A 16,588-nucleotide genomic window follows, 5' to 3' on the forward strand; every position below is an offset into this window, starting at 1 on the left:
GGCATTATTTCATTCTTTCTTATTGCTGAGTGATATTCCATTGTGTATATGTACCATGTCTTCTTTAGCCATTCATCTCTTGATGGACACTTTATTATGCAAGTATCTCTGTTTCTATATTCTTTGATAATCCCCAGTGCCTGGGAGAGTATCTGGCACATAAAATGCACCAATAAATATTTGATGAATAAATGAATTATTTGATACTTAAAAATAATTTATTGAATTCATAGGATTTAGTTGAAAAATTACAATAAGGTATAACTAATGATTTTGGAAAATTATTTTTCTGTAAGTTTCATGGAAGCTATCTTCAGTTGGTATATACCTGACCCGCCTTGTAAGTCTGTTCGTCTTGTATGCTGAAGACATACTAGATGTTCAGTAAATGATAATTGCATTAAACTGAATGGTACCAAGCTTTGGAATAAAGTTTTGCTTGCTAATTATTGTATGTTTGCATTTAAAAATTATTCTACAAGCACCTAATAAAATGTCAATGGTTTTAAGAAAATCTGGGGAAAAACAATGAGGAGTTTGTGTGAATGGAATCATTTCACTGAGTTCTGATAGCAATAAAGCAAAGCAGAGAAAGCCAGTTGATTAGTTGCCACATAGCTAAAGCCCTGTGGAATCATGAAATTTCCTGTAAAAGCACCTTTATATTTTAAAGCAGGATTTTCCATAATTGGAGTCAATTTTGTGGTTTTATAAAAGTCTTTCATTTCACTGAGATGTACTAAAGAGTCTTAGCCCAAGCACTCCCTGAGGACTCATTCACATGTTAAAGTATAGATTCTATGTAATTTGTGGCAATATGTCAAGGCATATGCCATTCTAATCATCAGATGTAACTTTGTATACTTAAATTTTGAGCTATTGCATTTTCAAGGAAAGCAGCACATTCTGCATTTTATAAATCAGGAGATGTGGCAAAGAGCTAATTGGCTTAAAATCAGCAGGCAGGGTCTATTTTGGACAGTAGGATGAGCAATCCTGAATAGCGCTTTGATGATCAAGTTGATCCCAGAGGAGACCTCAATGGCTTTGGGGTTCGTGGGTTTGTTTGTAGTCTCCTCTTGTCCAGATGGATGTGCTAGAGAGTTCTTATCATCACTTGCCCCTCCATGCCTGGTTTACCTAGTTTTGTTAGTAAAAACATGCCATATCTCATAGGAAGGACGATCGTTACTGCTGGTGATGATATTGACATCCAGCTTCCCGCCCCCAGAGACCTGCACATCTGACTGTTCTGCTCTGACTGTGAGACCCTGCCATGCTTCTGAATCTCATTTGGAGAAGAGGCTCAGAAGTCCTTTTAGAAATGTTTAAGCAACATTATTTAAATTATAGCTGAAGTTCTTCCCTAAACACATTTGAATTTTTCATTACTCATAGGAGCGTGGTGTATTTTCCAATCTCCATTACAGAAATATTTTAAAGTAAATGGGATGAGGCTGTGCATGAAATATTAACAGGGTCTCACTAATGAGCATGAATTTGAATTAAAGAAGCTTTTAATTGTGTTTTTTTTATCGTTGTTATTTGTTTTAGCAAATTTTAAACCTTATATAGGGTTACCTGTTTTAGGAATTGCTCTTTAACTTCTTTTAGTGATTTAAATGATGGATAAGCATTAAATCCAGAAGTGTGTCTAATTTTATTGGCTTTTAAAGTTAAGAATCTTGAAGGAAAGAAGACTTAGGATTTGGCAAAAGAGGTTGGCTCTTAGGAAAGTTGAATTTCCATGAAGGTGATTCCTAAACTCCAATAGGAAGTAGTATTTTGAAGTTCCTACATTTTAACATGAGAAAAGGAAATTGATTAAGAGATAGTAAAGCAATCTGAAGTAATAAAAGTTAAATTCATGAAAACAGAGGTCAAGATTAATAGCTATAAAATATATGACACTTACATATTTGACCTTCTTTGGTGTCTGATCGTAAGGTCTTTGTCTGAACGTTGTTTATTATGATCATTTCTTTTTTGGCATGAAGTGATTCTTTTGGGATCTCACATAAGTGTCCCATTGTATGACTGGCCTTGATGATTTATACGAATCATGCTCGTGGTGTTGCTCTTACCTAAGATGACATGCCTGTGTTTTAGCCTTCTTCTGTTTCCAAACCCATAAGTATCATAGTGAATGGAATGGTGCCTGCCCCACACAAAAGACAGGTCCTCGGGCTCATGCCTAGAACCTATGACTGGCATCTTATTTGGGAAAAGGCTCTTTGCATATGTAATTAAGTCAAGGATCTTGAGACAAGAAGGTCTTCCTGGATTATCTGTTGAGCTCTAAGCCCAGTGCCAAGTATCCTTATAAGAGGGGGGCCGAGGGAGATTTGAGAGAGAGAAAAGCAAGTGGAGACCAGAGTGATGCTGCCGCAGACCAAGGAAGGCCAGGAGCCACGAGGAGCTTGAAGAAGCCCAGAAGGAGGGCAGGGATGCCGGATTCCAGAGTGGTTGCTGGTTACAGCAGCCCCAGGAAGCTATGCACATGTTCATTGGGTCAATGTTTACAGATTAGAAAAGCAGTGAGGAGTTTTAACTCGTAGCATTGTAGTTTTTTTTTTCTTTTAACACATTTGATCCATTTGAAAATGACGCCTGTATTTCTCCATCTCTATTTTTGCTCACATGGTTTCCTCACCTGTAATGCCCCTTTCCTCTTTCTTTCCAAATCATACCCATCTTCCCAAGGCCAAGTTCTTGGCCTGATCCAAATTCCCCTGCTCTGTCTCTCCCCTCATCAATAAGCACACCTGATGCTTACCTAGCAGTGTTCAATTTGCAGAGTGCCTGGGAAACATTTTCACCACAACCTTCCTGGTAAATATTACTGTGTCAGTTTTCCAGTGAAGTAAGCCTTGGTGGAGTTGAGTGGTTCACCAGATATTATACAGTTATGTGTGAGTCTCCTGGGGGCACCATTACGAAGTCCCCCGTCCAGCATGGCTTAAAACTGTAAAAACATATCCTCTCTCACAGTTCTGGCGGCCAGAGTCTAAAATCAAGTGTCTGCAGGTTGGGTCCCTCTGCAGGCTCCGAGAGAAATCTGTTCGAAGCCTCTCTTCCAGCTTCTGGGCTTGCCAGCAGTTGGAGTTCCTTGGTTTGTAGACACAGCACCTAGGTCTCTGCCTCTATCTTCATGAGGTTTTCTCTCTGCGTGTGTCTTTGTGTCCCTTTCTCTTCTTTAAGGACACCAGTCATTGGATTTAGGGTCCCCTCCCATCCAGTAGGACCTCATCTTAACTAATTACCTCCACAAAGGTCTTATTTCCATAAAAGGGCACATTCTGTGGTTCTGGGTGGGCATGAATTTGGGGGGCACACCATTCAACCCATTACAGACCAGTAGGTCACAATACGGTGTCTCAGCTTTCTCACCCCCTCACCTCCATATCTTTCTCTCTCCACCATGGTATGTGCTGAAATCTTAGTGTTTTTTATCTCAGTCATGAAATCTGTGTTGTGTAACAGAGAAGAGGCACTGGGGCACTTGGGGCTCCATTGCTGTGACTTTGAGGGGTACACTGACCCTCACTTAACATATCCATGTGGTTTGTAATTAAGGGGAATATACTTATGAACCTCATAAGCTTGTTCTGAAGGGTAAATGGTGGGCAAGCAATCAGTGCAGGTACAACTGTTTTGAGACGTTGTGTCAAAGATGCGAGTCCTATTTCCCCAACAACTGCTGAAGGTCTTTCCATGCAGGAATACCACCATATTTGGCAAAATTTTAAACTCATCAATCACAAGTATCGAAGTCCTGGAAATATTTCGGGAATCACGTAATCAACTGGCTGTATTGAGAATATTAGAGGTCCAACTGACTTTCTCAAATTGAATCATTGGTAAATATCCTTGATTAGTTAAGAAAGATATTTGTTAATTCTTGTATGTCATAAATATGCTCACGTTGCATAAATAAATGTTTTATAAGTGTGTTAGAATATTTATTTTTATTTATCATAATGTTATTAATAGCGCTTTAGCAGATGATAAGGAATATGTAACCACCAAAGTGATAGTATGGTATTTTCTTGTACTTCCTATCACACTTGAAAGACTTCAGTGGAAGGTAAGTGCAGGAAATTGAGATTGTCTCGATCTATGGAAACTGTAATATTAAAAGAAAAACTATTTAGATAAATGTTTCACCTTATGTTAATGTGACATTCTGTTTTTCACTGAGTATACAGGTGGGTTTTGTGATGGGTAACGCTGCCTTGATTAAAGAGAATTTTTGTAAAAAATTATATTCTTTACCATTTAGCTTTATGACTAATATTTTAATCAAGCATACAGGTGTGTGAAATTTTACTGCAGATTTTTAAAGGTCCTTTCAATATCATTTTCCTTAAGAAAATTGAAGTGCTCCCTGCAATTTACATACATATTCCAAGATGTAATTTACAACAGAAGGAAAATGTATAGCCCATCATATAATGTGCTCATGGGTGTGTCTTTATGTGGATGGGGTTTGCTTGTATTCATCAAGATTCCTTTTCCATCCTCCTAAATCACATCCTGGTGAGGAGGATAAAGTCCTAGTCCCAAACTGTAGACCCTGATCATTATCACCATGTCACTGATTTCCACAAGCCTTTCCGGGAACCCAATTACTAAAACATTGCTGATAGGAGTGATGTGTGGAAAAGACTGATTTGTGGCCAGTCTATAAAATACCTGAACTTTTTTCCCCTTCTCCTTGAACAGGATCTATCCCTATTGTGGAATACATTAAGTTTGAAATATGTCAGTTGAGATTTATGGTGTTTCCCAGACGTCTGAGAAGCAGAGATCTCTATTTCCTTGAGGCAGTACAGTCTAGGTGACAGAGGGTTGAAAGCCGACCTCTTTGCCCTTAGACGTATTTACGTAACATGTATGTGGGTGCAACCTTGGTCCCTTCAACTTCCCTGTGTCCCCTGTGTCAGGAACACCTTCTGTAGCTTGTCTCCTGGCCTTCCCCTCCAGAGATTGGTGGGGGACACAGTGTTCCCAAGAAGACTCTGAAAGTGAACCTTTAAATCAGCGGGAAAAGGAGATGAACTCATCAATAAGGAAGTTTCCATTTATTTCCCTCTTTCTTTTCTCCAGGCAGAATCCCCAGACATAACAATGAAACCTGTCTGGTCCAAGCCAAACTGATACTATTAAAGGTTATTTGACAAAGATATTTTGACCCACACAAAGAGAGCTTAATTTACATCTGTGTTTGTTCACCTCTTGGGCAAACTTTTAGAAGAATAAAAATGAACTCCCCCAGGCCTCTTGTGCTCCATTTCTTCCATCAGTTTCACCTTTGGCATAAATACATTTTTGTAGACTTGATAAATGTTTCCTTATCCAGAGTTTTATTAGGAAGAGAAAATGCAGGCTCTTATTTAGGGAATCTTACCGTTTTTTTCAAAGATTTAACTGGTTCTTTTATCTTCATGGGCTGACAGACATTTATAAATAGGGACCTTTAGATTTCCTAGAATACTGACATCTTATTGTTAGTTGATTGGTATTTTTTCTCCTTAAAAGGAACCAATGAAGCATGTTCACAAAGTTCACTTGTGGTAATTTTAATTCAATGCCCATATCCAGAATCTAGATATCTAGATAAGGACTCTTAACAGTAACGCTATGTGCTTCTAATAACTTTCTCTGTTGATTAGTATTTATCAACTTAAAGTGAATCAGAATGAGAGCAAGCAAAACTATTAGATGGAATCACTTAATGGAAAAGTAAAAAATAGAAGCCTCTGCTTATAAATATTGATGCAAGAGAGAGATCAATTTACCACTACGCATGAAATCCAGACATTTTTCAGCAGACCTCAGATAGAAAGCTGAAACCAGGCATGAAAAATTATCAGACCCATTTATATTTACTGAAAACGATCTTATTTCTTTTGCTAAACTCCAATCATTACACACATTCTGATGTGCTATAGTGAACTCAAGAGTCTATCTCAAAAGTTGGCCATTTTTATCAGCTGTTAATCCTACCTCTTTCCTAGGGATTATATTTTGCATCATGTAAATAACATGGTGGAGAAGGGGGTTATGAATTTGACTGATGAGTGAATTTACTTCCATTCTGTAAATATTGATGATTCCCGGGAGAGTATTTTATGTCTCTTTCTAGGAGTTTATATGTTCTCATGATTCAGTTTCGTAGATGACATGGCTCCCATGTCTCTCCAGTCTGTTTGTCTGTGGGCTTCACACCTACAGGTCTACTTTTTAGTATCTCTGCTTGAGTGACATCATCATGTTAACAGATCCAGTGGCTAATTAAACTAAATTCCCAAACACTCTCTCAGCTGACTTCAAAAAAGTAAATAAAACTGATTTGCCGTATTTGTCCCACTTTTCAACTCATGGTAAAATCAGAAACCCAGTTAATTACCAAATACAAGCTACTCTCTCCCCACTTACCCTTAGAATCCAAATAGCCCTCATTTTTATTCCAGCGCCCAAGGTCACATCACCTCCCCCTCTTGGGTCCCTTCAACAGTCTCCTAACACTAACTGATGGAAGAAATGCGAATTATGAATAAAGGGATGAATGAATATCTTTACTTAAAGGCATATGAACTGCTTTTATTTCATTTATCTTCTTGTTTCCCTGGTGACACTGTCCAGAATTAAATGTGATTATTCTGATTCGACTTGTTAATAATAGTCCTGAAACAGAGACAGTGATGCCTGCTTTCTTTTCCATATTTTTACCTCCCAGTTTACCTCCTTTGGTAGAAGAATAAACTCTGATTTCTCTTTTAAAAATCAGATCTTCCAGATCGTTTTAACACTCTCGGACAATGTCCCAGCACTTAGGGAGACACTGGGAACGGGTGATCGACCAGTTCTTGTTCTTAGTGTACCTGGTAGTTGAATATGCACAACCCGGGAGATGTAATCAGGATTCGATTTTTATTTTGGGTTCACACCACTTTTAAAAATATATTCAGCTGGGACAACCCTTCCTTTTAACCAGAAAAAAACCCAGGCAGCTCCAGCGATATTTCTGGTCTCTTCTAAGTAATAGAAAGTCCTTTATTTGCTTTCATTGGTGCTCACGGACTCAACTCAGAGACGAGGAAATTCTGGTCCTGTATAGTGATCAGAACCACAAACTTTAGCTGACAGTCCAGTCCCGTCAAGCCTCAGCCACACAGGAGACACTGTACCGTTGCCCGGAGCATCCTGTTTTCTGTTTATTCTTATGCTGGGTCCTCTCATTTCATCCCAATATGGCTTCACGCACACAACTCCTTTCGATGTTTAGGGCTGATGCTGGCTTGGGTGCTTCCATGTGTCCCTGAGATGCTCCCCTGGGGGGGCTTTGAGGCCCTTCCCGTGCCGTTGGTGATGCTGTTCCCCCCTCCTCCCTAGCTGGCTGCTCCCCTGGGGCCCTTGTTTCTGATGTTCACCCACAGATGCTCTCCACTGGACCCCCCTCCTCTCAGCTTCACATATAGCCTCTTGGGCAGGTTGTAACCCAACTTGGGATTGTGGACCAGATGAGGACACTTCATCACACCCTTTGTAGTTCATCAAAAAACGTAATATGTCCTGCTCTCCACTTTCTGGAGCTGACACACAGCGGCCCTTCCTCCTGCAGCAGGGCTGTCCTTCCCCTCACACGCACCCCATCCTCCTGCCCGTTTCTGACTTTGTGCTACTTAGTGGGGGTCGATCACCCGTTCCCAGTGTCTCCCTAAGTGCTTGGACATTGTCCAAGTGTATGAGGGCGTCCCATGAAGTCTCCTCCCTCTTGGTTTAGGTGTTGGAAACTGTGTAGAAGTATTTATGGCCCTATTTGCCTGCTGTATAAAGCAATCACTGCTGTGCCTTCAAATTAGTGTGAGAGCAATAGATCCATAGACCCATAGATAGACAGAGATGTCCAAGTCAAATACTGTACTTAGAGAAATATGTACACACACACACACACATATAAAGGAAATATCAGTGCTGCCAGAAGCACATGTAAGCCGTCCATGCTGTAGTCTGGGATGTCCTGAAATGCCTCAATTATCACTGAGGGTAGCTTCATTAGAGGAAGTTGAACTTTTAGCACTTAACCACATGGAAATACAGATTTCCACATCGGAACTACATTAATTAGGTGATACTATAATTAGCAATTCAGTTTGTCCTTTACATTTTGCCTTGCAAGGTAGAGTGTCCACTCTGGAAAAGGCTCTCATTCTAATGCAGTGTTTTATAAAAGTTACTCTGGGTAACGTCTCAGCCCAGTAGCAGAAGGAAGGGCAGAGAAGACACAGGAAGTCTAGGTAGCAAATCCCCAAGTGATGCCACAAAAGGCCCTCCTAAGAATTATTCACCCTTGTTTTCCCACTCAGGTGGTTTCCTGTTGGCTTCCTGATTCTGTCCTGAATGGAGCATTGGTTGTGACATTTCCGTTTCTAGCCTACAGTGCCATGCTCTATTTGTTTCCATTTCTTTTTCTCTAACCTGTGAAGCCTCAATGCAGGTATGCTGAGACCCCCCCCCCCGCCCCGCTCGCTGCATGTGGTTCATTTCACGGGCTGCGATGCTATCTCCTTGCACCCTCAGGCTTCTCAGAACGAGGAGTTTTTATCGCTCTGTGTGCATCCATCCGTCCGCCCTTCTAGGACTGCCTTGCTCCCTTGGCTTTCCGTCATACCTTCAAGAGCTTCATTATCTCTCGTCAGGTGTTCTGAACTGTGATGAACACGGTATCTCTCCTTGTCCTGTTGAGCTGCAGAGCAGGTAGAAGCAGCTGAGCTGTCAGCACCAAGACAGGAATAGACAGGGCGAGAAATTGGGGCTGGTGGGGGTCAGCCGGGGTCTAGCCTGAAAAAGAAACTGCTCCAAATTTTCAAGCAGAAGAAAAGGAGGACAGGGATTAGGTCCCACAGGAAAAGTTGAGACAGATGGGAGACGATGAGGTGACCCGGAGACGTGTGAAGCAGCTGCGTCCTCTGAGGCTGGAGATGGGAAGGAAGAAGACTGTTCTACGGGGAGTGGAGCTGAGGGCAGCTGGTGGGAGCACGGCAGACTGGCACACCTTCCTTGACCTCGCATTGCCCTCCTCCTGTGTGCCAGCTCCTGGAGCGGGGCTGAGACCACAGACGTTAGGATGTTAGGCCCCAGCTCGGGCAGACCCCATGCTTTCCTTATCCAGGTGGAGTAAGCCAACTGCTCTCGCTTTAATGCAGGGAATTAAAATCAGAGGTGGTGGATGGAGCCATTTCCCTGGACCTCACTCACGCTTGCACTTCAGTTTCCTTGGAGCTGAGCCAAACCTGAGCTTGACAGCCTCCAGTTGGGCAGACAATGCATGTGGTTTGGCCTTTTGTAACTTTTCTTTGTGGACTCAGGAGACGAAGTATCTTGATGGATTGTGATTCACACCCATGGCGGAAGTTTTATCACCCCCGTTTTTATATACAGCGAACATAATTTTTCTTTTAATTGTATGTATTGCAGTTCCGGAGGGTTACAGCGAGTACATCCAGAAAGGGAGCGCGTGGCCGCGGCTCCCTAGCCTACACCCTTCCCACTCGGCACCCTCACCAAAGCATTTAGATGCGTGTGCTAACTGCTGAAACATGAGGAAAATGCTAAATTTCCTCTGGAGCCATTTTATTGAATGGAATCATTCCAAAGGAAATCTTTGACTACATGACAATTTCCTTTAAGATTTGTATGGACCTGTACGCATATAAATGTCTCTGTTACATGCATTAGGGATGTTGTCACTTATAGCATGAGTCCTTAAGAGGAAAACAAACAAACAAACAAACCTGAGTTTCAGTTATGGAAAGACAGAGGGGGCAATAGAGCATTTATCCTGGCCTCTATCTTTTGTGACTTTCGGGTTTTGTCTCCTTTCATCCCCCAAACAATAAACCAGCAGGAAAAGGAGGGGTGGGGCTGAGAACAGAGGAACTGTCCTGAGTGACCTGGAAAGGCCCATGCCTGAACCCTGCTCCTGCCGTTCCAGCAGTGCCCGCTACGTCCCTCCCAAGTGGCACAGCTGAGGCAGGACAGGCCTTATCTGTCGCCCTGGCATCACAGACTCACAGAGCTAGGGGGATTCCTAGGGTACATTGAGTTTTTCTCCTTGCTGTTTTCCCATTCATACAGATTCCTCTGTCCATTTAACTAGGCTCTGAGGCTCACTGACCTTTGAATCACCAGGAGCCCAATGGGGTGGCCTTTTCCCACTCAGTGTTGTAGCATCCGTGGCTTCTATGCAACCTTAGTGCCTCTCCAGGCTAGTGGTCCCCGTGAGGTCCGGAGGCTGACGCTAGGTGGCTGGTGAGTGTAATGTGCTTTTACTCTTCCAGGGAGATGGGCTTTATTCGGAAGCAATTTCTTTGTAAAGTAATAAATGAATTTTCACTGATGGCATTACAGCTACAGGATGATAGCGTCCTTTTCCGATGGCAGCTCATTTAGCAGCCTCATGGTTAGATAGCGTAGCTGACTCCGTGAGTCCTTCTCGGGACGGTAATGTAAAAATATTCTGGAACAGGGGTGAGAGGAAGGTACGGGTGAGCATTAGAGCAGATATGGGGGTTGCTGATTAGAAAACGGTAGGTACTATGCAAAACTAGGACTAACATACATTTTCATGCATCTTCAAAATCACCCAGAGAGAGAGAGAGAGAGAGAGAGAGAGAGAGTGAGGTTGACATTACCATCCATGTTCTGGAGATGAGAAATCAGGAAGGCTCAGTACCTTGATGTCCTTACCTACCAGGTACCAGGACTGGTTGAAGCTGGAGCCCAAAAGGCAGCTGTCATGCAAGGCTGGTCCTCTTTCCAATACAGCTTGATGCCTCCTACCTAGATGTGGACCTTGAGAAGTAGACTCGTCTTTGGCAGCTGGTGAAGCTGGAAAGACTTTTCTAAAAAGAAAGGGGAGCACCTGGAAATAGTCCATATGTCAAAGGATTGTATTCACTGAGGTGGACATCTTTCTGTAGCAGGTGAGGATCTACCAAGGATTTGACACGAGCGATCATGGAGTTAGATTTTTGGTTTTTTATTCATGTCTTCTTCTGAAAATTAACTTTTAGTCCTCGTGTTAACTTAGGACTAAAAGGACGTGTGTGCGTTATCATCATCCAGATTATATATTTTTTTAACTGTGGCCAGCTCGTTTGCTATAATTGTTTTAAGTGAAAATAAAACCCAAAATATTTTAGTTACCTTTATTAAAATGACAGTGCGCCTTTTTAGAATGTGCAGTTTTGAAATACTTAGGCACAGTTCAGATTTCAGTATTGTGCGAAGTTTCTGCATTTGTCTTGTGCCACCACCTCCTTGCTGGGGGGAGGGGATGATGTCAGAGGAGTGGGGGGAGGTCAGGACTCTCGCCACTGCCCAGAGGTAACCCACCGCAGGTCCCCTCTCCCCACGCCCACTTGGGAAGCAGTAGAGAGGCACGTCGACCCCTTCCACCTGCTCACCCTGCAGCCAGGGAAGTGTGCCTGGAGACCCAGTGGAGACCCAGAGCTCCTGCCCACCCAGCGACAATGAGGATACCCCGTTCTTTTGTGTCAGAGGAGGTTGAGCGGGGACCCCGAATTCTCCACTTGACAGTAATGAGGCTATGCCTCTCTTCCCCTGCTGAGTGCTCTCAGAGGAGGTCAGCTAACCAGAAGGTTAAGTGGGAAACTTCAACGTCCTCTTCTCAATTGATAGAACAGCTTTGTGGGGAACCAGAAAGGATGTAGAAGGACTCAACTCCATCAACCAATGGGATCTGCTCATTTATAGATGTGTAAACCAAGAAAAGCAGTATACTCATTCTTTTCAAGTCCATGCTTCAAGGAAGACTATATTCTGGGCCATAAACCAAACCTAAAATTCCAAAGGATTGAAATTATACAGACTGGGGCTTTCCTATCACAATGGACTCAAACTCAAAATCAAGAAGAGAAAAATAACAGGAAAATCTCCAAATATCTGGAAACTAAAAAATGCCCTTCTAAATAATCCATAAATCAAAAATGAAGTTTCAAGGGAATTCAAAAATATGTTGAACTGAATGAAAATGAAAATACAACATATCAGACTTTTGAGACAGAGCTACAACAGTGCCTAGAGGAAAATTTATAGCACTACATACACATATTAGAAAAGAGGAAAGTCTCAAGTCAGTAATCCAAGCTTCCACCTCAACAACCTAGAAGAAGGAAAGTAAAATAAACCCAGAACAAGCAAGCGAAAGGCAATCCAAGAGCAAACCGAGAGCAAAACGCGTGGAATTTTTTTAAAAATAGAGAAAATCAATGAAACAAAGAGTTGGTTCTCTTAAAATAACCATAAAAATGGCAAACCTCTAGTAAGGAATGACAAAGAGAAAAGACACAAATTGCTAATATCAGGAATAAAACAGGAAATATGAATATAGACCCTGCAGTCAACAAAAAGGTCAAAAGGGAATAAATACTACAAACAACCGTCACATATAAATTTGATGACTTAGATGAACTGGACCAGTTCCTCACAGAACACAAATGACCTCAATTCACCACATATGAAATAGAGTCCCGAGTCTTCCCTGCACTGATGTCAATATCCTGCTGGTGATGGTTTTGTCCGATGTTATCATTGGCCGGAATGGGGTAAAGGGTCCACCGGCTCTTTCGGTGTTATTTCTTACAACTGTGAATCTATAATTATCTCAGAATTAAAAGTTTAAGTAGTATTTAAAGGGGATGGGAGCAGGTTATCTATGGACATAATAAACGGGCATGAGTGGATATTATTTATTTCGATTTTCTAGTTGCCTTTGACAAGGCCAATACCAAACTTTATTGGACTGAAGAAATCATCATGGTTAAATGACCAAGTCTGGAAACAGATTGTATTTTACCCGTAAAAAGAAAAACTAAACCCATCTCAGATGTATGTGCACACATATGTGTGTTGTGTGCATGTATTTCTCAGCTCGTCCCCTGAAAAGTCCTAGAAACCCTGACTAGCTTGATAATACTATGCTATTGTGCACCTGTAGATCTCTAATTTCAATTTTCCTATAAAATATGAAAGGGCTCCTTGAGGAAATATTTGATTCCAGATTTGGGACCAGGAAAAAAAAAAAAAACATGATATGGAACCATGTGTTAGCATTCCACTAATGCCAAGTTTATGTAACACATAGTCGTTAGCATTATTGTATTAATTATGATAAAATAAGCTGTCTTGGGGGGTAATGTCTAATACTTCTGTTGAGCTGTCAACTCAAATCCTGTCAGTACTGTAATCAACCGTGTCTTAGGAATAGGCTCAGAAGCTCTTAAACTTGGAATGCCTTTGCAGGATATTAATTTAACACATGAAGAAAGACTCAAAGAGCTAAAGCAGTTTTCCCATTGTCACAAAATAATTAAGCTCACCTGCTTCAAGACTCATTAATTTTATATGAAGTAAAAACTTTTGCCCAACTCCATGCTTCCTACAAGCATCAAACTGCCCTTCTTGAGTGTTTGCCCTTGTATGGATTTTGTTAAGTATCTTTTCCACGTAACTGCTCCAGCTGGTGTCTCCAACTGGGAGGTTTTGAACTTTAGTTTTAATGGGAGACCTTTAGCTTTTTGTCTAACTATCCAAGTACAACCAGGATGCCATTCATGAGGACTTCCCAGAGCACATGATCTTGTGATAATGAAAGACTCATCGACATAATCTTAAATAAAAAGGGGCAGCACGATGTTATGCTATATGTGGTCACAATATAACGAAACCTTTGTGTTCATTTCACCAAATAGTAAATGAATCTGCCCAGTGGACAAAGCATTTTGCTTGTTGCTGCAGAGACAGAGCTGAGCAAGCCATAGTCACTCCCTCAAGGTACAGGAGGAAGGCCCATCACAAAGCAAGGCATGACAGGAGCAAAGACAGGCAAGGAATGTATTTAGAAAAAATCAGGTAGTCCAACTGTGTGTGTGTGTGTGTGTGTGTGTGTGTGTTTACTTCAGAATCATCAGATGCCCGTGAAAAGAAGAGGCTAGAATTATAGATTGGAACCATACAGAGTAGGACCCTACATTGCAGGATCAGCTCTGGGACATTAAATAACCTGCCAAAGTCCATATAGACGCAGAGCAGCTTAGCTGGGTGTCTGTGGTCTCTGGGCACTGCTGTCTCTAATACAGGAAGACATGCAGAAGCCAAACTCCAGGTTAAGGTTTCTCAACCCCAATCCGATGGTCATTGGGCGCCAGCTACTTCTTCACTGTGGAGCTCTCCAGGGCACTGTAGGATGCTTGTAGCATCCCTGTCCTTCCAACCCTTCCGTTGTGACAAACACAAAAGACTCCAGGCACTGAAAGTGTCACCATCATCACTGGTTGAGAACCACTGCTCTAGATGATGTAAAAATTGTTTATATTCAACAATGTGTAATATGTAACATGATATATAGCTTGCATTTTAATATTGGCAAGCCATGTTCTGGCCTAGGGGCAAACTGGATAATTAGATAATGATTGAGAAGTATCTTAAAGTTGTTTAGTTGTTTGCCTCTTAGCTCAAACAGTCTTCTGATCCAAATTCATGTTGGAAACTCTGGGAATCTGGAGGGTATCTTGGGATTTCTGTGCCATTTAGGCTCTTGTGGCAGCAAAGAATAAAATCTCAGCAAGGCTTTATTGTATGGATGATACAGTTAGGTATTGAAACTTGAAAACCCAGTAGGAACCAAGACTCACTAGGGTCATCTGGCCTTTTTCTAGCTTCCTCTCACTGGCCACTCAGCCTGTTTCTCGTGGATTCTTTCTGTCTAGTTCCATCTTGCTGCCAATGAGACAATCTCCTCTGGGCCATCCAGTTAAAATTCCCGAAGGAGTCGGGTGATTATCACCTTCACTGGTCTAACCACCCACACTCCCTCATGGTGATGCAGAGCAAAGAGACATCACTGACCAGCTGCCCTTCTTGGGGTCAGTCCTGGTCTGGAGCTCACACTTGGCTGAGGCTGAGAGAGACAATAAAACCACGTCTCTCTTCAAAAATCAAGTCTCCCAGACCAGATGGGAATACCAGCAAAACCAGACAATAAAGTCATTTAAATATGTTCGTAAGTAAACTGTGACAGAAAAAAAAAAAAAAACTGTTCTTTGAATAATCCAGAATTAATTGTTTCCTGAGTTTTCTTTGTTTTAAGGACTTCAGATTTTATTCACTGCTTAAATGATCCAAAGGAACGCTTTTTTTTTTTACTGAAGTATAGTTAATTTACAATGTTGTGTTAGTTTCAAGTGTACAGCAAAGTGATTCAGTTACACATACATACGTATATATGTACACATCTGTTCAATATCTATTCTTTTTCATATTCTTTTCCATTATACGTTATTACAAGATATTGAGTATAGTTTTCTGTGCTCTACAGTAGGTCCTTGTTGTTTAGTATTTTCTATATAGTAGTGTGTATCTGTTAATCACAAACTCCTGATTTATTTCTTCCCCCTGCCCCCCCACCCCGCTATCCACTTTGGTGACCATAAGTTTGTTTTCTACATCTGTGAGTCTATTTCTTTTGTAAATAAGTTCATTTGCTATCATTTTTTTAGATTCCACATATAAGTGACATCATATAATATTTGTCTTTCTCTGACTTACTTCACTCAATATGAGAATCTCTAGGTCCATCCATGTTGCTGCAAATGGCATTATTTAATTCGTTTTTATGGCTGAGTAGTATTCCACTGTATATATATATATACCACATCGCTTTTATCCATTCACCTGTCAGTGGACATTCAGGTTGCTTCCATATCTTGGCTCTTTTAAATAGTGCTGCTGTGAGCATTGCATGTATCTTTTGGAATTAGAGTTTTCTCTGGATATATGCCGAGGAGTGGGATTGCAGGATCATATGGTAGCTCTATTTTAAGTTTTTTAATAAAGACAGCACTCCATTTTTCAAACTGATGCCTCATTTCCTTCCCTTCCAAGGTGTCATGAAGTCTTCCTACTTGGTTTAGAGAGTTTTATGAGCAGGTGAGGGTTTTTCAGAATAAACATGCTATGATGGCTGTGAGTCAGCACCCCTTTCTCCTAAACTCACAGTTGGAGGAGGGCTCCGGCAATCAGAGCAGAGGAGGCGTTTCCGCCTCCATGTGCAGAAGGAGAGCCTGGGAATGGGAGCTTTGAACTTGCCTGTAGCGAGAACTCTAAGACCTGAAGACACTGCTCTTGTGAATAATTTAAAACTGCCTCTGAGTCAAGTTATTCTTTAAAGGAAATTACTTTCATGGTCATGTTTAACCATTAGTAATTATGCCACTTTCTTTTATTACAGGTAATGTATGAAATTGTTGGAGCAATTGAAAAAAATAAAGACTCCCTTTCACAGAATCTTCTATTTGTAATGAAAAGTAAGTTTTCCCCGTACGGTTAAAATGCCACACATACTTTATGTCTCTGTCTCTGAACATGGTCCTATAAAATATGCCACATGCTAAGGCTAATTGAACTATCTTTTGTGTTCTAATGCCCAGAATAATAAGGAATGGATCTTGCCATGCTACACACTGGTTACAATTTAATTTGGAGTCTAGTAGAAACCATA

General features: G+C 41.3%; 1 protein-coding gene across 1 annotated transcript in view; it reads left to right on the forward strand.

Annotated features, from left to right (window-relative positions):
* Positions 1–16,588, forward strand: part of MYO16 (myosin XVI) — a gene marked incomplete at both ends in the record, with an annotated part of 422,412 nt that overhangs the window by 268,931 nt on the left and 136,893 nt on the right. The window contains one exon of the mRNA XM_081214708.1: positions 16,319–16,394. Coding sequence (XP_081070834.1) covers positions 16,319–16,394 — 76 coding nt within the window. The remainder of the gene's footprint in view (positions 1–16,318; positions 16,395–16,588) is intronic.

Source organism: Mesoplodon bidens (assembly GCF_964165515.1).
Source record: "Mesoplodon bidens genome assembly, chromosome: 17".
Lineage (NCBI taxonomy): Eukaryota > Metazoa > Chordata > Mammalia > Artiodactyla > Ziphiidae > Mesoplodon > Mesoplodon bidens.